This window comes from Eptatretus burgeri, chromosome 8 (genome assembly GCF_056783735.1).
Source record: "Eptatretus burgeri isolate ZD-2024b chromosome 8, Ebu_testis_v1, whole genome shotgun sequence".
NCBI lineage: Eukaryota > Metazoa > Chordata > Myxini > Myxiniformes > Myxinidae > Eptatretus > Eptatretus burgeri.
Window position 1 is genome coordinate 19,737,380 of NC_140968.1, and position 12,473 is coordinate 19,749,852.

General features: G+C 47.3%; 1 protein-coding gene across 4 annotated transcripts in view; it reads right to left on the minus strand.

Moving 5' to 3' along the window:
• SMG1 (SMG1 nonsense mediated mRNA decay associated PI3K related kinase) overlaps window positions 1-12,473 on the minus strand; it is a 213,797-nt gene that overhangs the window by 132,372 nt on the left and 68,952 nt on the right. For all 4 annotated transcript variants that reach the window (XM_085891046.1, XM_085891045.1, XM_085891047.1 and 1 more), the window contains exon 23: window positions 9,681-9,835. In XM_085891046.1, coding sequence (XP_085747172.1) covers window positions 9,681-9,835 — 155 coding nt within the window. The remainder of the gene's footprint in view (window positions 1-9,680; window positions 9,836-12,473) is intronic.

A 12,473-nucleotide genomic window follows, 5' to 3' on the forward strand; every position in this document is an offset into this window, starting at 1 on the left:
GGCACACCGTTTATTTCGTGACCAGTGACTGTCTTCAATATATACAGAACAACCTCATAGAGGAAGGTGACACTGCTGACAAAATATAAAGACAAAGTTAATTGGATAGGGCATGTTGCTAAATAAAGGACTTAATACTGTTACGGCTGTGGAAATTCGCAAACCACCATTCAGGGCCCGTAGGTGAGATATCTCTAAGTACATGTGTCATTAGCCCCAAACCAAGCTGTATAGAGAGAATTTTGTGATTCATTCGGGCTGCGACGCTTTGAGATAGCCGTTTTTCTGTTCTATCTCTATTTTCAACCAACCACGTCTCAACCGCCATCACACAACAACCACCACGCCAGCCATCGTCACCAACTGCAATCACGCTCCAACCCTCGGACAACAACAACGCCAACAGCCACGACCTTGACCTTCACAACTCGCTCCCACATCATCGCATCACCGCCATTCCCAACTGCACCATAACCATAAACCACCACCGAAAACCCTTCACCACCTTTACCTCTCTCCTTCTACGGCCATTCCCGCACCACCTGTGAACACTGAGTGTCGGGCTGTCTCGGGCCCGTTCGGCGATTGGTGCCGAACGCACCGAGCCGCAAGCGCAACTCGCAGCCTTTCCGAGGGAGAATTCGGATCAAGAACGCTACACGCCCACTTCCCCTCCGTCCAATTAGCAAGTGCGGAGCGGCTTGGCCCCGCCTCCAGGCGTGTCTGTGTGAAATCGATATATGCAAATTCTAGGATCAGGGGAGATTCACGCCCCCTTTCCTCCGACCAATGGGCGAGCGTGGCTCCGCCCCCGAGGTCATCCTGATCCGGATATTTGCATATTGTTTTCTCCTGCCAGCCTATAAAACGGCGAGCGCAAGGCGAATCAGGGCAGAGTGAGCCAGTTTTGGTTGGAGAGTTGAAGAGAGCCGGGGGAGAGTGAGTCGAGTCGGGTGGCGAAGTGATCGGTGTGGCAGAGAGTGGAGTCGGGTGGCGAAGTCATCGGTGTGGCATCGACTTGGGTTCTGCAGTCGGCTGAGGAGAGTTGCGGGAAGAGGCAAAGGAGCTCGGGTCCGAGGCGAGAAGGACGGCGGTCGGCGACGAGGTCGCGGTGTGAGATCGCTCGTTGCGGGACCCAAGCCAGCCAGTCATTCTCCTCCCCCAGGGCATCAACAATTCCCCCTTTCCCCCGCACTGAGATAGTGCAAAAAGGGGGCCCCGTTCTACCCCCACTCCAAAACGCCGTGCCAACGAAACCTGCCAAGGAGCACGGAGTCGGGGCAAAGCCACGCGGCCACATCTGCGGCTCGTCCGCCAACGCGTCACGAGGACGCGGGTAGGACCCCCCCCGTCTCGCGGACCTGGTCGCTCCTCCAGGTCACGCGCACAATTGGCCTACAGACCCGTCTGCCCCCTTGTCTATGAGGGTGGCTTCTTTCCTTTGCTTTTGAGTAAATGTGTGTTGGCGCTGTCTGAAAAGTAGAACTGTATAAGTGTTGCAGTGTGTGCGCATAGTTGGTAGTAACTCTGCGTCGTTGTTGCTTTTGTTTTGGTTGATATATGTGCATTTTGACTGTATATATGTGCTTTCCGTGTGCCGGGTAATAAATGTGCTTTATGTGTGAACTGTTTTCCCATTTCGCTTCGTCTCCTTCCTTTTAATTGACCCTCCATCCTGCTTCACGTAAAGGGTTCGTAGTGGGCTTAATACGCCCGGTAATTAATCGGAACCGTCGAGGCCGACGATAACACCGCTCGGTTATCACTGTAGCACGGAACGGACCGCTCAAGCGGTTCGTGTCCAGAGTCGGCCTGCGGCGAGGTATGATCGCCCGATTTACCATCCACGTGGGTACTGAGGTAGGTCGAGTTTGGCGAACAACCCTATCCTACGCGGGTGGCCGATTGGCACGATTGTGGTGAGGTCGAAAGGCCCACACGTGACTGGCTCCGGGCGATAGTTCCCGGAGGGTCACGACTGAATTGTCCGTCCAGTGGTTGACGCGGTCGCGATTCGAGTGACGCGGGCGCAAATTCGCAACAATACTTAATACAATACGTATATAAGGGAACATATTGGCTGTTTCACTTTGACTGTCTTTTGTTCAGTGCTTGGTGGGACATCATACAGTGGATGAGAGGATTTTAAAAGGCCATTCCAGGTTAAGCTGAAGATTATCTCTAAATTTTCATCATGGAAAAAAACCCAAAACAAAACAAAAAAAAAAAACCTGATTAAGCAGAAAAAAGAATAAATAAATAAAAATCAAAGCCAGAGTCAAAGATAAAGCAAGTGCAAATGCTCCTTTTCCTACTCAGAGTGGAATCGCTTGCCTTTCAGGATTACAAGAACGGGAGGTAGTGTGCACTATTTCATCATTTTGTTTAACTCCAAGAGTGAGGCTGATGAAAAAGCAAGGTTTTAAAATGACAGTGCAGCAGCGGAGCAATGATGGTGAAAACTTGCAAAGGGACAAAAGAACAGAAAAGCAGAGAGGGAGAGAGGGGGAAGGGGATAAAGAGGGGGAAGGGGAAAGGGGGTAAAGAGAGGGAAGTTGTATTGTGAGAGGGGGGAGGGATGGGAGAGAGAGGGAGAGAGAGATATTTTTTAAAATAAAGATATAAAAAAACACCAACTCAAGTGCGCTGGGTTAAGAAGCATTCATGGGGATAATAAAGACCAGGGGGCAGGATGGGGAATGACGTGAAGTGGCTGCACTGTCTGTTGAAATCCCTGAATGGAAGAGTGACAGAACAGCCTTTGAAGGATGGTTCCATACATGGGAGAAGCAATGAATAAAAGAGTTGAGGTTGGCAGTCAGCCTAGATTTTTGAAGAGTAACCAGTCAAGGGTGTTACTGGAAGAACATGTATCCTGGAGCTTCTGGGGAGAGTTGGAGGATAGAGAGCAGAGGAAGTGATGTTGGAGAACAAACAGTAGAAAACTGAGAGACCACTGACCTGCTGCAATGTGAGAGTAACAGATTTTGTGCTATGTCCTCATCACAGATGATCCCATTAATTTTGAGGCCTTTACATTCTACAGAATCTCAGACATAAATGTGATGCTGGAGTGTCAGCCCATATCAGAGAGCAGTACTTCATTGAGCTATGAACAAAGCCTTGTAGACCGAGTAGTTCTGATTTTCCAAACAAAGACTTGGATCGACGGAGGATGCCCAACCTGAGGTTGGCTTTGGAGGCAAGCTTTGTTTTGTGGTCAGCCCAGGAAAGGTCATGGTGAGGCCAAGTCCAAGAGACTGAATCTCCTCCAGTGGGTGGTCAAGGAGAGAAGGGTTCATTTGACTGTCATTCCAGACCAATCGTGTGATACTGAGATTTTTTACATAATTGAAGGACATGTTCTATTTATCAGAAAGGATTCTCATCATTTCTACATCAGCAGAAAGACACACAACTCCTGCCTGCGCAGTAGAGGGATGAGGGTACTATACAACATAATGTGCAATCTTAAGAAGTTGGAATGTGTGGCTGGATATTTAATGACGAGATAAAATAGCAGAAGATGTGGACATTTGCAGGTTCTTAAAATGACAGCGCCATATTCCAACACCTCATTTCACATGATCCTCCTTAAGTGCTTTGCAAAGAATGGAGGAGTAAGAAAAGTAAAAATTAACAAAGCACAATTGTAAAATCATAAGATTGCAGGGAAGATTAAAAATTTTAAAAAGAGTCGTTGATCTGAAGAACGCTTGATCACCAAAAGCCCATTTACCTTGAGACTTCTGTTGTGAAACAAGATTTCATATAGGGGTGGATGGTGGAATTAAACCAGAAATGTAAGCAGGAAGTAATATATACCTGGCTTTTAAAGTTGACAGCAATATTGTAAATTCTATACATTTACACACAAGCAGCCAGTGGAGTGTTTTTAGAATCAAAGTTAGGTGATCAAATTTAATACCTAAATGAGGTGCCTGTCTGGCATATCTATACCAAAATAAAAGGCAATGTGTGTGTGTGTGTGTGTGTGTGTGTGTGTGTGTGTGTGTGTGTGTGTGTGTGTGTGTGTGTGTGTGTGTGTGTGTGTGTGTGTGTGTGTGTGTGTGTGTGTGTGTGTGTGTGTGTGTGTGTGTGTGTGTGCGTGCGTCCTCCATAACTATAAAACATTGCAGCCTGAAACTTGGCATGCACATGAAGAAAACTCCAAGGAAGTGCACGAGCGAAAATCGGGTGTTTGGGTTAAATAAAACACCCATTTTGAGGATAATTAACAGTCTTATTTAATTATATCCATCATCAGGCAATCCTCGGCCACCTCACTGTCTGGGGTCTTCAGGCGTTTCCTGGGTAACCTCGCTGGGGTTTGAAGCTGCCATGATTTTTGGCCTGCTCAACCTTACCTTAATTTGGAACAGGCGGCAACGATTCCTTAATGATAAAGTTTTTTTTTCACTTTCCTCACTCGTATCGAATGCCTGTTCAACATAGTTATGAATAGTTGTATGCATCGCTTTTGTACGTACTACAGTTTTCAAATGAGGAGCTTGGAGGGATTTCACGCATTAGATGATATGATTTTCAACGATCTACTCTCATGGACTGATCAAGAACATCATCGAAATATTATTTCGGTTTTGAGGATCGGATATCGTCGGGACTAAATAAGTGCTGAAATCTGTTGTGAAAGCTGACAATTTAAAGAAACGAGTCTTACAACTAAGCCGATATACCGATTCACTTTAAGCAAGCAAGGCGATGTTCCCTCCTCCATCCATACACAAAAAAAATGTACAATTTCCAAAGCATTAAACTTACCGTGTTCAACTGTTTGGGGAATTATATGGAGTAAACAAAAAATTTTGGAATGTAACAAAATTAACCAGCTTCATTGAGCTGTATGATTTAATGGATTCACTGCAAGACCTCGCACCCTGTCTCACAGAGGGACTGCCTATCCATAGCATCTGCTAGATCTGTGTCTATATTTTTGGAGGTTTCACAAGGTGCTCTCCGGGAAATCAAAGCAAATGTGTTTTGTTTTTTTTTAAACAACAAAAAAAACGGATATTTTAAATTTAAAAAAATGTTTGCACAACATTTGCACAGACCCCCAACTGATGTGACGCGTGTAGACGAGCAGGCAAAAATGGCAGATTTTTTGCAATGTTTATTTCACGAGCGATTGAACTTTGTGATATTTCCCGGGTTTGTCTGCATTAAGCAACAACTCTTGTGGATAGTCATTTTTTGAACGAGTTCATTTTATTCCATTAACTGCTGCGTGCGTGGTGAAGATGGGCTTCAAAGTGAAAGGGATCCCTTATGGCATGCAGGGACAGCCTGGCCAACCGTTCCTCATCAACCATTTAATTGGAGTGCTTGCACGAGTGCAAAAGCCACTTAAGTGCTTCAGCGAGCAGTCCGCGCTCCACCGCATGGAGCGAGTGGTCCGCGCTCCGCCACTCGGAATGAGTTGATGTGAAATAACACCAGATTTCGAAGCAGTTTGCAGTAAGAGATGCCAACTTTTGGAAATCAGAATTAGGGAGGATTTGCAACCGACACCAAATAATGTGCGCTAAGCGCACATCTCGAGCGCGGAGCGCTCGACCCTTGCGGCGGAGTCCAGGGCCCGCCTTAGGGCCCTGGAAGCTCTGGGGTTCTAGACGCTCTCTAGTGCCCTCTGAGCCCTATTTTGGAGCATTTAACATGTTAAGAATTCCCACTTTTTGAACAAAAAAAGGGGAAAATTGTGCACTTTTTAATGTTACATGTATGTTAATATTAGTAAGTTAGGGGACAATCAAAGATTTACAAAAAGCACAAAAGAAGCAATATTTTTCTTACCTTACTGGCTGGTACTACTGCTGCTTGCTTTTTCCATGGCAGCTTTGCTGAGTGACAACTGTGTGGCTCTTTTAGCCCTTCTGATTATGTCTTTGCTGTATTCTCTCTGGTAGCAAGGGGTGCTATGAGCTAGTTTTTCAATTAAGAGAGCTTCCAGGGTTTTGACACTCAAATTGGGACGAAATTCAGTATGATTCTTCCGTACAAGACTGAGTGCCCGCTCACATGATGCGTTCGAATGAGGAATGACCAAGATTCCCTTCATCACTTTGCTCAAATTAGGATACTTCTTGGCACCAGTGCAGGGATCTGTGAGCTGTGAAATCCGATGCCACTGCTCATCCACTCTCACTGTCTCAGTAGCAATTGTAGCTATGGAGGCGTCTGCCTGGTAGTGAGCGAATTCACTCTCAAGACTGTCTATGTCACTATCAGCGCCACTGAACAGACAGGGAATTTCTTGATGAAAAACTCCACACAGTCAAACCCCACTTCTTGGTGTAGCTTAACATCCAGCACCTGAGCATGCTTGGCTAATTCATCATCTAGCGGCCAGGTTTTGAAGATGTAATTGCAGGCTTTCACATAATATGAGCGAACTGCACTGAAGAAACCTTGGATGTCTGACTCACTCAGAGTGAAGGTGGATTTCTTGAGACTCCTTTGTTCCCTTATATACAGTTTGGCATCGTTCCCAATCATGAGGTCCTCATCATTCTTCTGATGATTTCTGTCAGAGAAGGGTACATTTACCAGAGCAACCGATGACACCGATGGTTTCAAAAACCGTACGATGATATCTTTCAGAAGACCATTGAATTCTCCGTGCAGGAGATGAATACAGGGTTCGTCTCTTTGGAGCAGAAGATTCCCCTTCTCAAAAAGCTTGTTGGCATATCGAAGGAAGAAACAATAGAGTTTTGTTTGTGGAGACAAGAACATCCTGTTGACACGTTTTTCTCTAGATTCCTGCACACTGTTTGAGGAAGATGCGCTTTTAGTTGTAGAACTCGTAGTACACTTAGCCGCAGGGCGATCACACTTGCGTTTACTGCCAGCAGAAGAGGTCAGACTCGTAGTACCAGATCCAATTTTACGTTTGAGGAGAGAGCTTGAGGTAGGTGCAGCCAAGGAAGAAGACCTCTGATTCGAAGGTTTTGCTGAGCTTCTATCAAGTGATTTGGCAAAAGCAGAACTTAACTTGGGTCCTTCTTTGCCTGTAGATGGGACTATCACAGTCTTTCTCGACTCTGAAGGGATCTGCTTTGTAGATGAACGTGATGAAGGGCCGGTGATGCTACCTGCTCTCAGCATTGGTTTTGGTGCTGTCCCTGCTGTCTTCTTCGCAGCAGATACTGCAGTGGTAGTGGTGAATGCTGCTCCACTAGTGCTTGATCCTGCAGTGCCAGTACTGGCAGTAGATACAGTGCCGTCCTTCTTGCTCGTTGTTAGAGTCTTGGCTACAGTTGGTTGCATTTTTCTTCGTACTTCTTCTTTGAAGAAGAGGCGAAGTGGCTCCCACTGTTCAATCAGCCTGTCTAGGCACTGACCAAGGGACAGCCACCTTGTTGCGACATGCTTCAGAATCTTGTGTCGGGGCATCACAGAGTTCTTGCAGTGCTTTCACTCCTTTGACGCGTTTACTACTTTTGTCCAAGTAGTAGTAAATATCGATGAGAAAGTCATCTAATTCAATGGCTAAGGCCTGAGCCGCCTTCTTGGCCGTATTGTGCATCATATGGCAAGGGCATCCCATGATGTAGCACTCTGGATTTTGTTTGTGGATATAAGCAGCGACTCCTTTGTGCTTGCCCACCATGACAGAGGCATTATCAGCACAAAAGGAAACACAATTTCCCCACGGAATTTTCCTGTCACTGAACTCATGATCAAGCAGTTTGAAAATGTTTTCTCCAGTGGAATCTTGTTTGCACGCAGGCAAACTTAGCAAACCTTGCTTCACAATCCCAGCACTGTTGTCATAGTACGAAATCAGGACAGGATATAGCTGGGCCTCACCACTGTCATTGCTACCGTCTGTAGCTAGGCTAAATGGAGCTAGTCCAGCAATATCGGCAATAGATGAAGCAGTAACATTTGACAACTCACCAATTATTGCTGAAGTTTTTGTTCTTGCACATCCATACTTTGAAGCAACTTTTGAATCTGGAAACATCTTTTTGAAATAGAGGTCCAGCATGATCTGAGACTGATATGGGCAAGTTATGTTCCACAATAAATCCACTAAAGAGAAGTTCCGCTCGGTAACATCCTCTTCCTCGCTTGTCCCTTGTTTGGTGAAATAATTCAGAAGTGTACCGGTACTCGTGCTCGAAGATCTCTCCTTTGCAATGTCTGTGTGCCGTTTGCTTCCAACGTGCTTCCGAATATCATCGCGACCTCCGTGCTCAACTGAAATATCAACGCTGCATACTGTACAATACGCATGATGAATTCCTCTTTCAGACTTTCGAATACACAGGTATTGGAGACTGTATTCGGTCTTGTACTTCTGAGACCATTTCTTGGTCTTCGTAAGCTTCTTTTCTGCCATTTCGTAATCAACATCGAGGGCTTGAAGCATCGGTAACTTCGAAGTCGATGTTCCACAGCTGCAGCGCGACTCGTAGAACTCTAGCGGCTGTTAAACACCGCACGGTGGTCGCGACCGCCGGGCTGGTACGGGGCCCAGCTGCATGCAGTGAGCGTATCGCATGCATATACACTGTGCATACATACCGCATGCACTGTATTGCACACATACCGCATGCACTAAATCTCAGTGCATGATCGCATAAGCGAGATCCAGACCCAATGTTTCGCTGCTCCTCATTTGAATTTGCAATTTTTTATGTACAATTTGGTAGCAGCGAACGTTATGGAGTTACCACATGCTATACGTAGCAGACGATGCTTTTCATTCAATTCTCATACGAGTACATTCTGATTAGTGAACAGTGCAAAAATATCAAAATTTCGGGAGGATAAGGATAGTGATCGTAAGGGCGGGAGTTTGGGTGAATTTTCGGAAGCCTCCCGATGAAATCGGGAGGGTTGGCATCTGTGCAGTATTAACGTGTTTCCTAAATTACCGAGCCAAATTTCCACCCATCACACGAAGCAGTATATAAATAAATAAATAATGCCAGTGTACACATATCCATGAGTTTCTGGGTCATTTACAGTAAGTACTGTAGTTCGAAATCACACAGACTCCAACCTGCTGATTCCCGAAAAATTGCTGATATCGGCCGAGCACGTGTGTGTTCGTTTGTTCGTGCTGCCGTGCCTGCGTGTTCGTTCGTTCGTTCTTGCTGCCGTGCTCGTTCATTCGTGCTGCCGTGCCTGCGTGTTTGTTCGTTCGTTCGTGCTGCCGTGCCTGCATGTTCGTTCGTTCGTGCTGCCGTGCCTGCGGGTTCGTTCGCGCGAGATCGCGTTCGTTTGCGTTCTCACGTCCTCATTCGTGTGTGTGTGCGCTCGTGTAAGCAAATTTTCTTGGAGCTTGGAAGCTAATTTTCCTCTCCTATTATTTCCCACATTCAAGCAGGAATTGGCAAAAATATAATAAATTGTCAGTTCAATTCAATAAATTCTTTGAATTTTCTATTTTACTTTTCTTTTGTCCTCTTTTTAGTTTGCTTCGTGTGTATAAATCAACATTGCATTTTCTTTTATTGTTCTTTTAGCAGTTCAGGAAGCATTGATGTGCATAAGATTAAATTGCTCTTACAGAATTTTGTTTTATTTCCTGGTCTTTTTATGAACGCTTTACCCTGAGGGGTTTGCAGGCAAATTAATAACGAAGGCCAAAAAATTGAAAAGTCACCTTGCACGAACAAATGCAATCTACATTCAAGTACACATACCTCCCATCAGCCTGAGAGACTGCAGCTTGCAACCAGGGAATAGGCCGACCCAGCAGGACTCCGCACCAGTTTGACAACCCCTGCAGAGCCTCAGGGGACTGCAGTTGGCAGAATGCCTCCACTGCCAACATTACCACAACTTCCAGCTCTGCCACCTGTGGTGACATTGATAAAATATTGTTGTGGGGATGAAACAGGCATTAAAAGGGGTAACAAAGTGTAGTCATTTCATTATTAAATGTTCAGCATATGGCGTGCAGAGTTTGTGGACAACGATCACAACGTGTTGAGATCAAATTCATTGCCACCCTTCTATTCTGTCAGTGATGAAAACCTCACCATTCCTCCCGCATGAATCCTTTAAAGCGTTAATCCAAAACATGTCCAGGTGCTTTACAGTTAATAATTAACCAGGTTCGCTGACAACAGGGATGACACCGAGGAGGACGGAAAGAGCAACACTTTGGGAAATGGTCTGGATCGACAGGAGACAGCCCCGAGCGACCGAAAATTGCACAATGAAGCAATGAGCATATGGCTGGAGTACAGTTGGGCGGATGTAAACCGGGACGGACAGAGGAGCAAGCAGCAGCTGTGTCTGTGTCTCTCTCGTTGAATCTCGCACTCTGGCTGACCCTAACTTCGCGTCTGGATCTGAGAGAAGCACATGGCATGCACAGCAGGTAAAGCCTCGAGAGAGTTGAGGGTGCCAGGCTAAATGCACTGAGAGAGGCGAGGAGTGAGTGCACAGAAGGGAGTGGAGAGTTACGGTGGTGCCAGTCACAACCCTCCAAGATGGTCACCATCCCATGCAAAAGAGGTTTCTCTTCCATCTTGTCAACGCTATCTGCATTAATTGTCGTTGAGTGAATGTGTAAAGCAGCGGTGAAGCAGAAGAGGTTTCGTGGGGGCTGGGATAATTCTTTATAGCCATACGCGTGATGAATTATCTGTACATATGGGCTTCTCTCCTCTTCTCTTCCCTTCCTCCATTAATTAAACCTACTCGATTCCCTTTATTTGTGTCTTGTTGTTCACAGTTAGTCAATGGGTATTAACCCCAGCATGGTTAAAAAGGATAACTGTGGGAAATTGGGATGAAAACCCGATAGTGTGCTGTATCACGTGATTGGGTTTTCGTATATCATGCCTCGCCCGCTAGGGGTGGCAGGAATGTACTTCCGGACGCGCGAATACAGCGGTGGTGTCTGTTTCTTGGTGCTTACGATTATGATATTCAGTTCCGAAGCACCGAGAAGCATGCTAACTGCGACGGGCTCTCACGCTTGCCGTGTGCGGAGGGTCCAGCTGCGTCTGAGTTGGCCGACCGGGTCGATGTGTTCGCGCTGGGCCAGGTCCAAAGCGGGCCGGTCACGGCCAGACAGGTCGCGGTGGAATCGGCTCGTGATCCGGTGCTCGCCCGTGTCGTCCAGGCGATTTCTACGGGGAATTGGAGCGATCTGCCTTCGACACCGGCATTTCAACCTTTCACGTCACGCGCATCGGAGCTCTCGTTGGTCCAACGGTGCGTTATGTGGGGAATGAGGGCGGTGATTCCACCGAAGTTCAGGCAGCGGTGTTTGGAAGAACTGCATGTCAGTCACCTTGGCGTCGTGAAGACCATGAGTCTTGCTCGTAGCCTGTTGTGGTGGCCGGGGTTGGACAAAGACATTGAGCAGTTGGTTAAGTGTTGCGCCACGTGCCAAACAGATGCTGATAACCCGCGTCGAGCTTCGGGACGCTGGCCTACCCCAGGCAGAGCCTGGCAGAGGGTCCATGTGGATTTTGCGGGGCCGGTTAATGGCAAATTGTTTTTAATTGTGATCGATGCATTCTCTAAATGGCCGGAGGTTGTAGTAATGCAGCATACATCTGCAAACATTACAGTCGAGAAACTGCGGACGATCTTTGCTAATAAAGGGTTACCGGAGATCCTGGTCTCTGATAACGGTCCGCAGTTCATCGCGGGTGTATTTGATGAGTTTATGCGCCAAAATGGTATTCGACATCTTAGGTCCGCACCACATCATCCTGAGACGAATGGGAAAGCTGAGTCGTTTGTTCAGATGTTGAAGCGGGCTTTGCGCAGGGGGGGGGGGGGTGTTGCACCTGTGCAGACGGTGGTCGATGTCTTTTTGCTCCATTACAGGAACGCAGTTCATCCTATCACGGGTGATTCGCCTGCCATTCGTCTCTATGGACGGGCATTGCGGTCCAGACTGGATTTGCTGCGACCTGGAGGGTCGGGGAGTGGGGCGGTGTCACGTCCGACGCGGCTTCGATGTGGGACAGCGGGTAATGGTGTGCGATTATTTCCAGTTCCAAATGGGTGCCGGCTGTGGTCTCTGTGGTACGTGGACCAAATGCATGATCGCTGTCCAGCGTCACCCCCCCCCACGCCGAACGATGTGGGACCCCCACCTGTAATGTCGCCAGTGCCAGACGTTCTATCGCCAGGGCCAGATGTGCCGACGCCAAGGGGGTCTTTGCCTGATTCTGTCCGACCCGGGGACGTCGGGCAGGCTGGTCGGCCGGGGGTGTTTGTTATTGCGGATGGCGTGAGTCCGGCGAGGGTGTCACCTCGACCGAGCCGGGAGGCGTCTGAGCCTGGACTGTCTGGCGGCGCTGCCCGTCCGAGGCGGGTCAGGGTGCGGCCGCGGTACTTGGAGGATTATGAGTGTTGATTGGTTTCGGGTGGTCGTGTTACGATTGTCCTTTCATCATTTGACTTGTCATTTTACGAGGGGAGGAGTGTGCTGTATCACGTGATTGGGTTTTCGTATATCATGCCTC